This window comes from Caretta caretta, chromosome 2 (genome assembly GCF_965140235.1).
Source record: "Caretta caretta isolate rCarCar2 chromosome 2, rCarCar1.hap1, whole genome shotgun sequence".
NCBI classification, from domain to species: Eukaryota; Metazoa; Chordata; order Testudines; family Cheloniidae; genus Caretta; species Caretta caretta.
In genome coordinates this window covers 81,764,229-81,781,423 of record NC_134207.1, presented here as the reverse complement: position 1 = coordinate 81,781,423, position 17,195 = coordinate 81,764,229, and the positions used below count along the sequence as shown (strand labels likewise).

The 17,195-nt window shown below is 40.4% G+C and overlaps 1 protein-coding gene across 7 annotated transcripts in view; it reads left to right on the top strand.

The window, feature by feature from the left end:
• LAMA3 (laminin subunit alpha 3) overlaps positions 1-17,195 on the top strand; it is a 193,598-nt gene that overhangs the window by 138,649 nt on the left and 37,754 nt on the right. For all 7 annotated transcript variants that reach the window (XM_075125273.1, XM_075125272.1, XM_075125271.1 and 4 more), the window contains 4 exons: positions 3,772-3,885; positions 8,137-8,246; positions 11,138-11,218; positions 12,940-13,046. In XM_075125273.1, coding sequence (XP_074981374.1) covers positions 3,772-3,885; positions 8,137-8,246; positions 11,138-11,218; positions 12,940-13,046 — 412 coding nt within the window. The remainder of the gene's footprint in view (positions 1-3,771; positions 3,886-8,136; positions 8,247-11,137; positions 11,219-12,939; positions 13,047-17,195) is intronic.

Below are 17,195 nucleotides of genomic sequence, written 5' to 3'. Positions count from 1 at the left end.
GGCCTGTATTAGATAGGAGATCGTACTCGATAACCATATTGATCCCTTTTGGCCTTAAAATCTATGAACCTCTCTAAGTGGACTATATTGTACAGTAACAGCAGAGGCGAAGCTTTAAACTTCAAACCTTGACTGGAGACTCTGGAGAGCTGGGTCCCATTCTTGGTAATGATAATAGGCTGACTACCCAGACCCTTGGGAACAGAGTGAAATATGGAAGAGAGAAACAAAGAACAGATTGCCCAGAATGTGTAGAATTGGTTACGTGTTCAAAAATACTTAAGAGTTAAAGTAGCAGTTACTACACTAACCTGTAAACAATACATCTTAAAATGAGCATGAAAGAGTAGTGAATGGAGCAGAACAGCAACTGAGAGACTGATTGAACAAGCTCTATGTATTATTGGTCTGGGTCTTTCATTTTTGTCTCCTGGCCACAGTAATAGGGCATTGTTTGCTGAATATCATTTTGAAAATATTTTCAGAAATTATTATTCATACACTCCGTGCTCTGTGCTATACGTGAAATCCAACTGATCAGCACACTCGGGCTTGCATTTAATATAGACTGAAATTCTCCCAGTCTCACCCCACCACCTGCAATGTGCTGTCTTTATTTCCTATCCGTTTTTCCTCCCCTGCATTGAAAAAAATAGATAGCCCAAAGGAAGCAGTCGAACCACGGACTTAATGTAGCTCATAAGCCCTTCCCGTTTTTACAGTATTACTCAATCTATGATTTCCTGTTCTAATCATCTAGCTCTGTCTGACTACGTTAGGTAGGGAGAAGGTGATGCCTGCCACACCTTATGTTAGATATACATTCACTTACAGGAGTTGCAGTCTGGTCGTTTAACCTCAGGAACTGTTATTTGTGCTGTACAACCTGACTCATGTATAAAGTTTAAAGGTGGGGCCCATCGCAGCATACAGCCTCTTATCTGAGTCAGAAGCTGAACAATAAGGCGCAGTATAAGAGAAGGTTTGAATAGTGAAAGAATACTGTACGTGAACAGCCAAGCTAAGAGCTAAGCAGAATGACGGCTGAAATACAGAGGCCGAAGAACATAGGATGGCTAGTTGTCTTGTTAATAGCTCTGGGGCATTGCTTGGGACAAGATGTACAACAGAGGCTAGCATTTCCTCACCTGCAGGGCAGAGGTCAGCAGCAACAAATTCATTTGGATTTTAAACCAAAAGAGGTAATTTCTTTCTTTCTTTCTTTTCTTTTTCTCGCTGAGTTATGCAGTTCTTGAAATTCAAACAATAAGAATGCGAATCTCCTAACCTTGAATTACATTACAAGAAAGATCATCCGTGTACTATTGGTAGTAGATTGTTTACCACTGTCCACAAAAGCCAGAGCGTCTAACAGCTTCTGTGTACTTTTGAGTGGTTAAGAGCTTTTTGTTCATATGAAGTGAATATTGCAAAATGAAGCTGGGGTGACAGTTGTCCTCAAATCAGAGTGCTTCAGTACTCCAGTGTGTATGTTAGTGTTACAAATTTTAAATGTAAAGAGAGTAAAAATTGAAAGAGGAAAGAGCAGCATAGATTTGTTCAAATGCATGTGGATACACTAATAAAGTAGGTGTATTCATTTTTGCTTTGCCTGTAAGGTACTTGTTATAAATAATCCTTGTGAAGCTATATTTCTATTGATTGAGCTATTTCAAATATTGAGGTGGCTAGTCTCCTCAGAAAGCGGGAAAACTGATTGCCTGTTGGCTATAATGTAGGTTACATGTATAAATTCAGGGAGAATAGGTCCCTGCATTTATTAAAATGTATCTTAAAAAAGTCAAAGTGGGGCAAATTATAGGTTCAGCCCTTGCTCCCAGTGAAGTCAATATTAAAACTCATATTGATTTAAATGGTGCAGGATCAGGCCTTATGTACATTTAATTACATTAATCCCACATACCACTGAAAGTGAGGGTGGAATTTCCGACAGATCATAGGTGAACTCTCATTGTTTAAACATCAACAACTTTCATTGCAGTATTCTGTTAAAATCCTTGTGCCGCTGCAGGGCTGAGGTTTTTCTCTGCCAAATGTATGTTTAATAAATTCCTAATTCTCATTCAGAATCTTTCATAAATACTCATGCCTAAAGCAACTAGACTACAGTGTATGGCCTGATTCTGCCAACCCTTACTCCCGTGAGTGGTCCCATGGAGCTCAGTGGCACAACTCATCTGAGCAAAAATTTGCAGGATTTGTAGTTCATGTGCCACTTATTTTATTCAATATGTTTTGGGCCTGATGGGGACTGTGCAGAGCTGCACTGCTTGAGGGGTAACTCCTGGAGGCATTTTGGAAAGCACGGTGTGCCCCAGGTATCACAGTCCCCTACCACCTCTTAGAAGGATGTAGCATGTGATCTCCTGTACAGCCAGCCAGTTCAGCTCCCAGTGAGGAGGGGTTGGGGAGAAGGACCATGCCATGCCATTCTGGGGTGCCTAGTACTCCAGAAGGCCCCCACAGGGAGCAGTCAGAAGAATACAGGTACTGCAGTTAAGGCTGGTCCATGAATAAAGAGGCTCAAATAGTGGGGAAAGCTCTTTTCACTCTCCCTGCTTCTGCTCCCATGCCAGTAATGATCTGATATCAGCATATTAGTTAGCACCTAAATGGTACAGGCTAATACTGCTGACAGTTGTCTCTTGCTTCCTTTTCATTATCTTTCTCCAGTTCAACTCCTCTGTTTCCCTATTTAAAATTGACTTTGATCGATCTGACATACAATATAAATTCTGCTCACGTGCTTTCAGTGACTGAACATTCTTTTCATGTGTCACCGGTCCCTAGGACAAGCCTGTACTTTAAAATCAAACGGCTGCATATTTTGGAACCTTGTCTCATTCTGCCTAAATGTGGCTTCGTATAGCTCCAGGTAGAATAATTTTGGAAATCATGATGAGTTAATATAGAAGTTACCACAATGGAAGTGTTTCTAAAGAATACACTGTAGTTACCTCAGCACTAAGATTTTATGTAACCACTGTAACATATGAGGCGCCTGTAGGAAGCCCTTCCAGAACCTTCTGGTATAAATCTACATTAACATCTTCTGTGGTTATTGTTTAAAGGCCAAATGCTAGACCCCTTTGCTTAGCCGCAGGAAATGTCTTGCTCAGCAGTCTTCTGTGAGGGTCAGGATGATGCAATACTGCTGCCAGAGTAGGGAGCAGCAGTGCAGCTCCTCAGCAAGGCCCTGACCCTGCAAATACGTATGCACATGGTTAATTTAAGTACTGTGAGTAGTCTCATTTAAATAAATGGCATAAAGGTGAGGACATGCGTAAGTGTTTGCAGGATCAGGTCCCAAGTGCTTGAACAGTTCATGGGCTGGAGTAATGGTATTTTCGTCTACCTCTCGTCCCTCCCCCCATGATTCTATGGTTTGGCCAGCATATCTCTGTAGAAACAAACCCACTTGTCTGTTACCACACCCAACCCCCAAAGCCTGTGTGATACCATTCCACTTTGAAAGCTGCATTATTTTTATAAAATTATTTGAAATGATTGGCCACCAGCTGATATGCAGCTGGAGTCCCTTTCATCTGCTCCCTTGCCACTTTATAAGCTAAAATTATTATGATTGAGAAAATAACAATTCACTCCAAAAAAAGCCTATCAGGAAACACTTTCTACTATAGTTTTCTGGGTGTGGCCAACAGATTTTAAAATATTGATCTTTGTGGAGGCTGTGGAATCCTTCTTTCCCCCACTTTTATTTACACATGTATTTTCCTGTATACTTAATAGGAATGTAGCCCTGGGTTTTATCGTGAGAATAAAGGATTATTTACAGGACGCTGTGTACCCTGCAATTGCAATGGAAATTCAAATAGATGCCAGGATGGTTCTGGAATATGTATTGTAAGTAAAACATTAATATTGTTGAAACTAATGTAGAAAAGCAGACTATCCTTTTCTTTACTGAACTGTGGAAGACATAGCATTCCTTTCTTCATTGTTGCCACAAAATGATTCTTGTGTAACTGGTTCAATTCTTTGACTGAATTATATTACCTGAATTTTTTACTGTGTATGCATTTAGGTCCCAATCCTACAAACACTTTGCACATGCTTAACTTTGCACAGGTCAGTAGTTTCATTCAATCTTTATTCCACATTTCTCCCGTGCCTCTTCCCACAACTCTGGTTGTCCCATGCTACCCAAGTCCCCTCTATTAAGCACATGGGTAAGTGTTTGCAGGATCAGGGCCTTAGTTATTTTATAGGGTCCAGTCCAGCAAACTTTTACTCTCATGGGTAGTCCGTAGTACTATGCACATAAGGGTTTGTAGGACCCGACCCCATATTCAAATAAATAATTACATTCTTGAAAAACTAAGACACTGTTTGCTTGCTCACTTTGAAAACAAATCTTAGATTACAATTACACATATAATATGTACTGGAAAAGACAGGATTGGGCTAGGAGGAGAGAAGTTAGGTGAATTACAAATCTGCAATTGAACTGTAGGTACAGTGGGGTGAATTCTGCTCCCAGATAACCATTTTAAGTCTGGAGTAACCCCACCGAAGTCAAGGAACCCCAGTGGTTGTGTGAGCAAGAAATTTGGCCTACTGTGTTTTTCTAGTTTATATTCTTGACAATTAAATAAAACCTTAGTTTTTATGGTTTATTCTGAAAAATTCCAACTTGAAAATTTTTGCTAATTCTTAACTGCACCCCTTTTATGTAAACAAATTCTCTTTCATGATTTATTTTCCCCTGTTTATTTTTTGTAAGCTATTAATTCTGCCTGCCTACAGCGCATTCCTTTGCAATATGCAATACCCTTTGACTTTGTTTCAACAAATCCTTTTGGTTAAATGTTAGTTATGAGACAGTTCAGCATGTTCCAGGGAATGACTCACAATCTGCTTCATTGGGAGACAGGACAGGCCATGACAGGAAAGCACTGCAGCAGAAAGATAGCTGTGTAGATGATGTGGATGAGGATGTGTAGATCAGTTCAAGAGAAGGCTGAAAAGTGTAAACTTCACCTTTTTAGCCTAAAATGTCATTTAGACGCAAGCACAATTAACTTATGAATATGTTGAGATAAAACATCCCCTGCCCTAGAGACAAACTATAAGATGAGCAAAGTCATGCAGGAAAACTTAGTGCAGAGGACACTTTCAAAGGGCCTGATCCGAAGCCCATTGTAGTTGATAGAAGTCTATCCATTGACTTCAGTGGGCTTTAGATCAGGCCCAAAGTTGCCAGCTTCTGACCCCATTGGGTGGGGTTTGTCTGTTTGTAGGGAGAGCTGGGGGCAGACATCAAAACATTTGTGCACTCTCCATTGTGCTCCCTGAACTCTTCTTCCATCAACTGCCCAGTTTCCTCAGGAGCTATGTGCCAAAGCCTGCCCATTCTTCCCACTCATAGGAGTAGATTGTTGGGGAGGTTGTGAGTTAATGCTGACAGGGTTTCTGATATCGTCCTCTGGAACTTTCCTCTGGAGTTTTAAAGGATGCTGCTGCAAAGAGTAGCTGTAACTCCAGTCACATCTCCCCTCTACTTGGCTATGCCCCCTTAAATTCTGAGGGAGGGATGATGAGGACGTTGCTGCTTTGGCTTCCGTCCATCATGCTTTAGGGCCATTGGAATAGGATTTTTGTTCCTTTCACCTTCTAGATGAAAGGGGATGATATGGTCCATTGAATGTGATCCATGTATGAAATCTATAAAAGGCTCCCCATGCCACAAGAAACCTTTTTCCCTCCATTTCTGTAGACTTCTCCTGGCTTCCGCATTGCAGGGTGTGTCTACACGCCGCGTTAGTGTGCACCAGCTGGGGTGTAAATTCTGGTGCACCCAGCGTGATGCACACTAAGTGGCCACGTGGACTGTACTAACGTCCACTAAAGCTATGGCTCTGTTACATACTAGGGGCGTGATTCCCAGCTTGCGTACGCATAGGGCTAGCGCGAGTCTAAATAGTAACGCAGGGGGGGCACAACTTAGCCATGCTGAGTACAAACTCACCAGAACCCCGTGCTGCTGCTGCTGCCTGTGTTACCATGGCAACACTGCTATTTATACTCACACTAGCTCTCCTTGAGCTAGCACAAGTAGGCGTACCTGAGCTGGGAATTGCACCCCCAACTCATAGGGAAGGCATAGCCAGAAAGTTCCCCAGCATGTATTAACTTAGCACTGTTTCAGATGTCATGCATCAGTGCACACTACAGAACTTTTAGTGGGCACCAGCAGGGTCCACATGGCCAGTCGGTGTGCACGATGCTGGCATTCACTAGAATTCACATCCCAGCTGGTGCGTACTAATGCACCATGTAGACAAGCCCTCAGCAATCAGGATGTATATTTAGCGGGGGTCAGTAGTGACTCCAGAGTTAAGCATGGTTTGAGATTTGAACCTGCAGCAGCATTAAAATCCCTCTTTCACATTTTAACTATTGAATTTAGTCTTCAGATTTGCCACAATAACTGTTCATGTAAATTTTCCATGTAATTTTTTAAGGAAAATATTCATCAGCTTTTGAGGAGGCCATATTTTAAAATGGGTCCTGACTGTGTGTTTTTAAAATTTTGGCCCTGACTCTGTTTATTTGGTTCCCACCAATTAAAACAACCACAGTCCCCACAAAGTAGAACTTCACACATCCATTCTCATAACCTCTCACAAACAGGCCATATTTTTCATTCTTTCCCTTAAGCACAAAACAAGTTATGGGCTCTTGTGCAGGAATAGGGTTGAATGGATCTATGTGGGAAGGTAGGGGGAATGAATGGAGATGTGCATGCTTGGGTAGAGAAGCCGTGGGGGGGCTTGAGTGCAAGAAGAGATGGAAAAGGCAAAGGAGCCTGCTGTCACTTGTGGGGAGGGGAATCCCTCTGCTGCAAATCAGAGCCTAGAGGAGTTTTTGCTCGGAGCCATAGGAGGTTCATGAGAATGGAACTGCAGCCTGCCCTACATCTGTTTGAACCCAGCCAAAGGTCCACTTCTCCTCCCCGCCCCCAAAAGTCCTGCTGTCCTACCCCATGCCCCACCCACAGTTCTGGTTCAGCCGTGCCTCTCAAATCCTCTAACCTATTCCACTTATCAGTGACCCTGTACTGTGTCATGTAGAAGTAATAGATTATAGGGCCATTGGAATGGGATATTATCTATAGGCAAAGGTATAGCGGCATCTTAATGCAGATGTCAGAGATCAGGTTGTGCATTTGACTGTTAGGAACAGAATATGTGCACTGATGAGATTGTACATCGAAGTACTAAGGGTGTTTAGCTGTGGAGTGGAGGAGTACGAGTATGTTAAAGGCTTATGATGCTTGGATGATAGGGTATGTGACTGAAGGTTAATGTGGATGCAAATATTGGCTTTATTGGTAATTTCCTGGATTTCTATGGCTGCTAGAAAATGAGTTTGAACAACTTCAGCTGTAAATTAACAATTATTTTGTGTATAAGAATTTTAGTTGAAGCAAAAATAATGTCCCGCCTGCCCACCAAATACACACGACTCATTGACACTAATGGGAATAAGAACATCTCTAAAATGAGGTTTTATTCCCTGGAGTCTTATCATGGAGGAGCTGGCTACGGCAGTTAGATTTGTTTTCTCAGTGTTCATTATTAATTAATTGTTCATTCCAATTAGTAAATGAAATACAAATTACATGCATATTGGGAAAAGTACATGAAATTAAAATCTTAACTGAATCTATTAAGCAGACTAATTTTAAAATTAATTTCCTGGGACTGAGGGAGGAAGTGTGTCTGGACTCAATTAAATGTGTGTTTTTAAAACTGTTCATAATTTCCCAGATTTTATAATATACTTTAAAATGCAAAATTTAAGTTGAATTCAGACCTAGTGAATTTTTAATGGATTCGCTCAAAATATCAAGACAGCTACACACATAAGGGACAACACTCATTAAGCAACTGCACTGCTGCTTTGAGTATCCTGTTAAAATAAGTTTAATAGTATTTAATTAGTCTGTTTTGCAATAAATGCTTAACTGTGGGTGAAAAAAATACACCCTCAGAGGTTTGGAAGAGATCAGCTATAATTTCCCAGTGGTAATGATAATAAACCCTACAAAGTTAGGCCACAGTTAATTGTCTTGTTTGTTTCATTTTTAAGGGCTGTCAACATAATACTGCTGGGGAAAAATGTGACCGCTGTAAAGAAGGTTATTTTGGCGATGCCAGTCAAGGTTCCTGTAGGGTGTGCCATTGTCCTTACACAAACAGGTATTGTACAATATAGTGTCAAGTTAAAAAAGGGTATGGGGAGTGGAAATTATTTACGGTAAGTAGGTAGAGACTGTGTTTTACTCTGTGCTTGGGGTCTCAGTCTTGGTTGGGTCATCTAGGCGCTAGTGCCATACACACAATAATAACTAAGTGCTGTAACTTATTTCACTGTGTTTTCTTTAATAAGTTCAAGATTCTAACTGTAGCCCTGATCCTGCAAGTGACTGCACAATCGTAAGGTAACCCCCTTACTTCGGTGGGGCTCTGCACAGGCACAGTGGTGCACCCACATGCAGTGAATTTCAGGGGTGGGGCCTGTTTTGTTTATGAGCTATATGCAGCATCTGTCCCCATACATATCAATGTTTCCCAGGGCTTTCATGTATTCCATTAACTGTTGGAAACACATGTGTTTTCAATAGGGATTTCTCCTTTGCAATCCATGCTCTCTTTCTGTGCTAGTGAAGCCATATTCCTGGGACATGGCATGGAAATTATTTTTGCTGTCCCATTTGGTGTCCAAACCAGAGAGGAGATAATTGGCTATGTGGGAACAAGCCTTTGTGTGAGTGCAGAGAGATTTAGTGTTCTGCAAAGCCCGCACTCAGAAAAAATAATTAAAACTTGTAAACATGTAAGTGGATTTATGTTGGTCTGACTATATTTGAAAGATTCCACTAGCTTGACAGATGAAACATACATACAAGTGCAAACATACTCACCAAACTGCAGCTCAGCAAACAGTACTGAATGGTAAGAAACAATTATATTTGCTAGGATCTTAAGAAGGTTACTAGATTTTTAAAGTCATTAGCAGTAAAATGGGCTGTAAATGCATATTGTTTTGACCCACCTGTTTGTGGTGATTGCTCAGTGCTAAAATGTGCAAGTATGTGTGTCTTCAGGTAAAGAAAAAATAATAGCTCTAATAAAACCTAAGCGCTGCATTGCTAAGAGCATTACACATTATTTGCCAGGTGCAGAGACAGAGGCTAGATAGCCTTAAGTAAGAGATTTTTCACTGGTAAGTAGTAGACAGGCTTTTCACATATCAGAGAATTCTCTGATGGATCTGTTCCTGATGGCATCGGCTTCTTCTGCAGGTGTTTGCCTGAGGTCAGCTGAACGTATTTTTATTCATCTTTCATTTTAAGAGTGCTAAGATAATTGACAAAAAGAAAAGGAGGACTTGTGGCACCTTAGAGACTAACAAATTTATTTGAGCATAAGCTTTCGTGAGCTACAGTTCACTTCATCAGTGAATCCACTGAATGCATCCGATGAAGTGAGCTGTAGCTCACGAAAGCTTATGCTCAAATAAATTTGTTAGCCTCTAAGGTGCCACAAGTCCTCCTTTTCTTTTTGCGGATACAGACTAACACGGCTACTCTGAAACCTAAGATAATTGAGAAAACCATGAAACCTGCATTCGATTCATATGTCCATATTGATCTGATAGCTACCGTTCTCTGCACAGGGCATGTTCCACCTAGCATTGGTGGAGTCATCCACTTTTCCTCCAAAGTAAGAGCAATATATAGTTTTGGAAGGGTGGGTGGGGGAAGGGGTATTTGATTCCAGTCTTTCATAGACCAGATTACTTTATCCAGGCGCCTATGGCCCAGGTGAATGGTCAAAAGATGGAAGGAACACTAGTAGGCTATGTCCATCGCACACACTCCATCCTACAGCCAAGCAATAGCAGTCCCTCTACAAAGGACCGTGAAGCTAGCTTGGTATATCAGAAAGAGTAGGCATGGTCCAACATGAGGTCTCCCCCTGTGTACTAGGGAGCTCAAGAGGTTCCATCACTCCCAGAGCTCCCTTTTGGGTTGTGCACCTCTCTACTACCTCGATGCAAAAAAGGAAAATAGTGTTAGGTGCAATTCCTAGCAAGTTGTTAGTTTTGTGGGTGCATTGGACATCTGCATAGCTGATTGGTTCCTTCTTCCTTAATACTCTTTTTAAACATTTCAAATGTAAAGGTAAATTTATAGCAAGAATTATCAATCCCCACTGACTTTTAAATTGTTGTTTTAAATAATTATTATAAATAAAAATGTCAGTTATAGGAAAAGTGGATTTAGCATGTGTGGGCTCTAACCTTTCAAGAACAACCATTAGCACAAGACCCTCTGATGATTTCCATGTACGGGGGAGGAAAGGGCTGTATTTTATATTAGAACTGTTGAGCCTTCAATGAAATTACTATGTTTACGTGGGAACTTTAGTACTTTGGGAGGCTTTTTTCTTTTTCTTTTTGATAGGAAAATCGTGCTATCCATGCTAAGAAATTAATATTGTGATTTTACTTTGAAATCCCATATGAACCTTGACTTTTACATTCATTACCTTTAAATAATTTGTATGTGAGGTTGTTTAATTTCTTTTTCATGTGAAATACATTGATAATATTTGTATACACCTGGATGTATAATAAACATTGATGTTATACCTTGAAATTCATTTAAAATAAGATGAAAATCTTCTAAGCATAAGTACAAAGAGCTACACAATCAACAAAGAGCTGTTTTAGCACTTAACTGTTGGTTCTTGCTTAGTAAAATAATATCTGCATAGACCTGTTTTATTTCACAATCTTATTGTTAAGAAGATTTGTTGTATGCATTCCTTTCCAGAATAAGCTATTTTGTTCTATCTAGAAGGGCAGAAGTGTATTTAAAATAGCCAAGAAGTGAATTTAGTAGAAGAATTTGAAGCATCAATGGATAATTTGCTGTAATTTGTCTTGTGGTTGTTAAACTATATCATTGGTTATTTATATCACCAATTACCCGTTATTCCTGAAAGTTATTTGGCCCCTGTTCTAACTCATCTGAACATCTTGATTATGCTTTCATGAAAATAATTTTTTTATCTTCTCACAGTTTTGCAACTGGCTGTGTGGCAAATGGTGAAGAAGTTCAGTGTTTCTGCAAAGAAGGCTATACTGGAGTACATTGTGAAAGGTAAGTGACTTGTCTTTTAAAGCCTTTTCAAACGGAGCATAAAAAGAGTCTCTCTCCACACATGCCTATTTATTTACCTAATTTATTTATTAGAATATTTACCTCAGCATATTGCTGCAGAATACTGTGTATGCATTTATATATTATGTGTGCAATATGCATGCATGTAAAATTAGGTAGCTATATAGACATAAATATCTGTCAGAAGAACATAAGAACGGCCATATGGGGTCAAACCAATGGTCCATCTAGCCCTGTATCTTGTCAAGTGATCTATCCTCTGTCATCCATTCCCAGCTTCTGGCAAACAGAGGATACGGACACTCAAGAGCATTGTGTTGCATCCCTGCCCATCTTGGCAAATAGCCATTGATGAACCTATCCTCCATGAATTTATCTAGTTCTTTTTTTAACCTTATAGTTTTGGCCTTCACAACATCCCTTGGCAAAGAGTTTCACAGGTTGACTGTGCGTTGTGTGAAGAAACTCTTCCTTTTGTTTTTTTAAACCTGCTGCCTATTAATTTCATTGAGTGACCCCTAGTTCTTGTGTTATGTGAAGGAGTAAATAATATTTCCTTATTCACTTTCTCCACACCAATCAAGATTTAATAGACTTTTATCAGATCCCCCATTAGTCATCTCTTTTCCAAGCTGTAAAGCTCCAGTCTTTTAAATCTCTCCTTATATGGAAGCTCTTCCATACCCTAATCTTGTTTGTGTATATAGTGTGCTGGGAACTGTAATAATTGCACAGTTGGGAGTAATTTATCGTACACAATATAGAGAACAGAAATAAATGAATAATTTGTCTTTAGCATGTGTAACTGGTATATACTGATTTTATCAAAAGGAGCAGTCAACCACTATGAATAGTCTTATTGTATGTAACATTCTTTGTAATAACAGTAATAGCCCCACTTATTTTGTTCTGTTTCCAGTTGAAAAACATTTTCCCTTTTCTTCTTATGCATTAGTTTGTTTACTTCACCTTTCATGTTCAGTGATTTGGGAGGAATGTGCACACTTCTTTGAATAGCGTTTGTAGCTCGACAGTGATCATGTTAAATCTACATATTGCCCTTCATCCTAAATGAGCCCAGTGTGCCTTACTGCAGACACTTCTCGGTTAAAACACTGCAATAGTTTAGTAGCACAAACTACCCAACAATTTAAAATAGGCAGTGAAGAATATCTTATTCAGTTTAAAGTGCTGGGGGAATTTAAGTTTGCAGAAGTAATTGTCTGAGTTAGACTCTTACCAGCACATACAGACTAGCACCCCATCTCTTACAAATGGTGCCAAAGAATCTTTAATTACAAGTAGCCAAGAAACTGTGATGTCTCAACTGAAAGACAGCACCTCCAGCTGCATAGTGTCCCTTAACAGCATGCTGTAGCTTTGATTCGGTGCTGAATCAGAAGGAAGGGTACTCCTTTGTGAATCACTGGCACCATTTCCTTTAGCTCCTACTTGCAGGTTTCCTGTTCAGCATGATTCTGTTTGGCACATGAGATCTGACAGGATCACAATGCCAGGCAACATGATTTTCAGGCATAGCTCCCAAAAAATGTTATATATTTTTATAATTTTATATGTAACATTTTATAATTTTATGTATATAAGGAAAGCTAGGTTTTTATTAAATGAAAATATATCTTAGAAAAGGGTTGCAAGCAATTTCAAGTATTTAATAACATATCTATATTTATTTTGTCTAGCTGTGCTCCAGGATATTTTGGGAATCCGCTAAAATACGGAGGTTACTGTCAGAAGTGTAATTGTAATAATAATGGTCAACTGGTTAGCTGTGATCGTCTTACTGGAGGTATGTAAGGGTAGACAGACGATCTGTTGAATACTGATTTCTGTCTTTCAATGAAGGAATGGAAGAGTTTTGATACAACTGAATGTAAAGGAAAACCTATGAGGAATATAGTTCAGATTTAATAACAGTTAAATTTTGAATTCTTAACACTATTGATTATCTATTTCTCCATCCCACACCAAATGGATGGTTGAATACATTACTGAACCTCTTTTACCAACCTCAAAGCCATATCTTGCCACGCTGTATGTAAGCTTAGGAAGCATACACCATAGAGCAGTCCTAATTTGCCTTCATTAAATGTACCTGGGCCAGAATAGTTGTAACTTCAGAGTGTATATGCTGTGATCAAACGCTGTTTTATGTCATACGTGCGGGAAACTGTGCCCTGAGGTATGCAAACACAACTTCCCCTGGTGTCTTAGGGGTTTGTCTCTTTCAGGAAATAGGCTGTTTTTTTAAACCAATGTGCAGTTTAGTTTAGTACTTATGAGTTATAAGTGAACTAAAGAAGAGTTAAAGTGAGGGCCAAATCTTCCTGCCAGCTACACTGATGTAATTGCACTGAAGACATCCCTGCTACCTTGAATGGAGTTTCAGTAGTATAGCTGAGAGGAAAACCTGGCCCTAAAAAAGATAGAAAAACACACAAAAGAAATACAAGGAACAAAGAACCTTCAAAAGGCATCTTAGAAGTGGGACTTACTTGTCCCTGGACATCTGTTCCTCACATGTTTGCTTTCTGAACATGAGAAAGAGCACAGTATGGCCACACACAGAGGAAACTCTATTTCTGGTACTGTGGTTGTGAACTTCACAGCACATGATACTCAAAATCAACATTTTAAAAATAGATAATGGGTCAAATTTTCAAAAGTGACCAAGTCCCATTTTTAAGTGACTTTGGCACTTGGTGAGATATAAGATCCTGACGGTCAATGAGACATAAGCTCCTAAAGGACAGATTTACAAAGGTATTTGAAAGTCAGTGTGAACTAGGTGCCTAGCTTATTTTTGTGTGTCCCACTATGCACCTATTTGTAGAGTCCCGAGTGAATACAAATGTATATCCATGGATGCGGATATCCGCAGATATAAATCAGTATCTGCTGAACTTCAGGGCTCTCCCGGGAACCACAGGGGCAAAAGGAGCAGAACATGGGGCCGCCACTCCCAGGAGACAGCGCCCCACACCGGCAGCTCCTCTCGTGCGGCTGTACCACCTCCAGCCCTGCCCCTAGCCCTGCCCCCGTCCCTTCCATGCAGCTGTCTGCATCTCCTGTTTGGGGCAGTACAGCCGCGCCAGAGGGGCTGCTGGCGCGGGGCACTGGCTTCTGGGAGCGGCAGCCCCGTGTTCTGCTCCTTTCGCTGCTGCGGTTCCCGGGAGAGCCCTGCAGTTCCACGGATACCGATTTATATCCGTGGATATAAATTTGTATCCGCGCAGGGCTCTGCCTATCTGCATCTTTAGGCAATTAAACACATTTGTAAATCTGGTTTTTGGGAACCTACGTCTCAGTGAAGGTCAATGAGGTTTAAACCCCAGATCCCTAAGGACCTTGAAAATGGGACTCAGAGTCCTAAATTGCTTAGGGGTTTTTGAACATTTTACCACTTCTATGTATGTTGTTTGCTTTATCATTACCATTGTGGATTAAAGGATATGATCTTATGCTCTCCAGCCCTTCTTGAAGCGTATTTACTTCTGTCCTTTGGGACACTGGTACCTGTTCAGAGAAAGTAGGGCTTTGTTCTTGATGAGATCTTTGATTCTACCTTATTTTCATTCCTCATTGACTTCTCTCTGATGTCAATGAACTCACACTTCATTTTCTCCCAAAAGCAACTTTTCCTTCTCACATTTTAGCAATGTTTTAAACCAATCAAAATCAGTGACTACTGATTTTCCCACTCTGTGCTTTTCTCCAGTGTTGCTCAGGTTATCTGAATATCAACAGAGGGAAAATTACTTTTTGTCGCGCCAACGAGGCCCATACAATCAAGGTGGGCGATGTCTCTAAGGTGCCACAAGGACTCCTCATTGTTTTAGTTTATTTTCAGTTTCTCTCTGCCGTTATATTCTGATCAGCTATCTCTTTCTCCACATTAGCATGAAAATCCCCTGCGGTCAGCAACACAGCATATTTTGGCAGGTTGTCATATGAGTGACATTCTGCACTTTGCCGTAAAAGTCTTTAATTTCATCTTTTTTTTTTTTTTTTTTGGCTACTGTAGTTGGGCCAGAGACTGTAATAAAAGTCATACTTAATTGGCACTTCTTGGAGACTGCTTGGAATATCTCTAGTGGTGGCTGGATAATACACTAGCAGGAGTGCAAGTGTGTCTGTATTCAGAATAAATTCCATCCTTCTCTTGGAGTAACTCCCTTGTGACTCCTGTCTCCCCTCTGGCATTGGTGAAGTGTCCACTACCAATCAGTTGAACTTACCAGTGATCTAAGAAGAAAGTGGTGAAGGAGAAGGTAGAGCTAGGCAGTTCCCAAGAGTATTCTGAAGTTCCAGGCTATGATCCTAGACTGTTCCATGCTGCTGTTATCAGCAGAAGGACCTCATAATAGTTTTGGTCAAACTTTAACATTGTAGTCGCACATTGAAAGTTGTTGTTGACTCTTGGCAGCAGGGCGCCCAGTCCTAAGTGCCTCCTTCAAGATATAGCATGACCTCAATTCCCTTAAATTTCAACAGGAGTTGATGGCTTTAGCACCTCACAGTAAACCCTTAGTGATCAGTTTAAAGAACCCTTGTCTCATTTATTGCCTCTATTTTACCATGTAAACTTAATCGTGGTCCATGTTTTTTTTGTGGAGAGGAAAAAGGGAAATAATGAATCAGCATCCTGGATACTTCTAAATCCCTTTAATTTCACATGAGGTCCAGCACTGGCATATTGAGGGCATAGATACAAACTTATCCATATCCCCATGCCAACCAGGAGAAAATACCTGAATTATTTTCATTGGGTAAAACTTCAAGATTTAAGTGAACAGCTGTGTTATAAAAGTACAGCTGCCTTGTGATTTTACAGATCACTAAATCTTTATGTCAGGAAAACATTTAAATATGCTGCTTTCCTGAACTGGGGCTTATAACCTGGTTCTACTCTTAAAAGTGACCATGTAAAAATGACATCATCTTACACCACAGATCTTTTCCCTGATATTTGTGTCATATTTTCTCTCTTTGTGACAATTTTTTTGTCACATTTTACACCCATTAAGCATAGAAGAGCCAGTTTAGCTAAGAGATGGTGAATTGAATTCTCTTCCTACCTGTGAATCGTCAACAAAATGTTTTCCTGGGTAACATCTGCAGGCATAGTCAGCTATTCCTGTGCACACCATTGACTCTCAAATGTTAGGTTGAGTTTGCAGATCTAATGATTAGATAAAATATATATATTTATTTTTGAAGTGTTAGCACATTTTTAATAGAAATTAGTGGTGAAATGATAAACATGGAGCCCTACAATGCCATTCTCACCGACTTGCTTTTCAGCATAGACCCACAAAGGTCAGGTGAATTCTGTGGCTAAAAATCAGCATCAGAAGTGAATGATTTCTATTTTACTCTTTTCCCAGCATTGATAGCATGCCAAGTTTAGAGGATCTTTATTCTGACAGTCTTAGTAAAGATCATTGAAAACTTCTCATTTTGAAGTATATGGTACATCCAGATTCACTCTTCTGTAGCACAGGAATTTGCAAATTGCTGGGGGCAGCACCCCCAAGGTAGAGCAGCTGTGTGACAACTCCCCTTCTTCTGGGGTTCCAATGAAGAAGAGCAGCTTTAAATTCTCTAGGGTGCTCCATAGGAGCCCCACCAGAGGGAGCTGAATCAGAACATCTCTTACCTTTCTGGCCATGTCCCTTTTCTCAGCACCACGGCCCACTTTGCCTGCAAGCCTCCTAGTATGGTTGAGACTGAAGAAGCCTTGTGCCACCGCAACCCACACACACACTGGCAAACATTCCATAACTGGGCACGCTGCACAATGCTCTACACCAGTGCTTCTCAAGCTATCTGATGTGGGGGACCGGCAGTTTTTTTTTCCAATGTGCGCGCAGACCGGCAGCTGTTGGCTTGCGGACTGGCACCGGTGCGCAGAACCCCCACTTTGAGTAGCACTGCT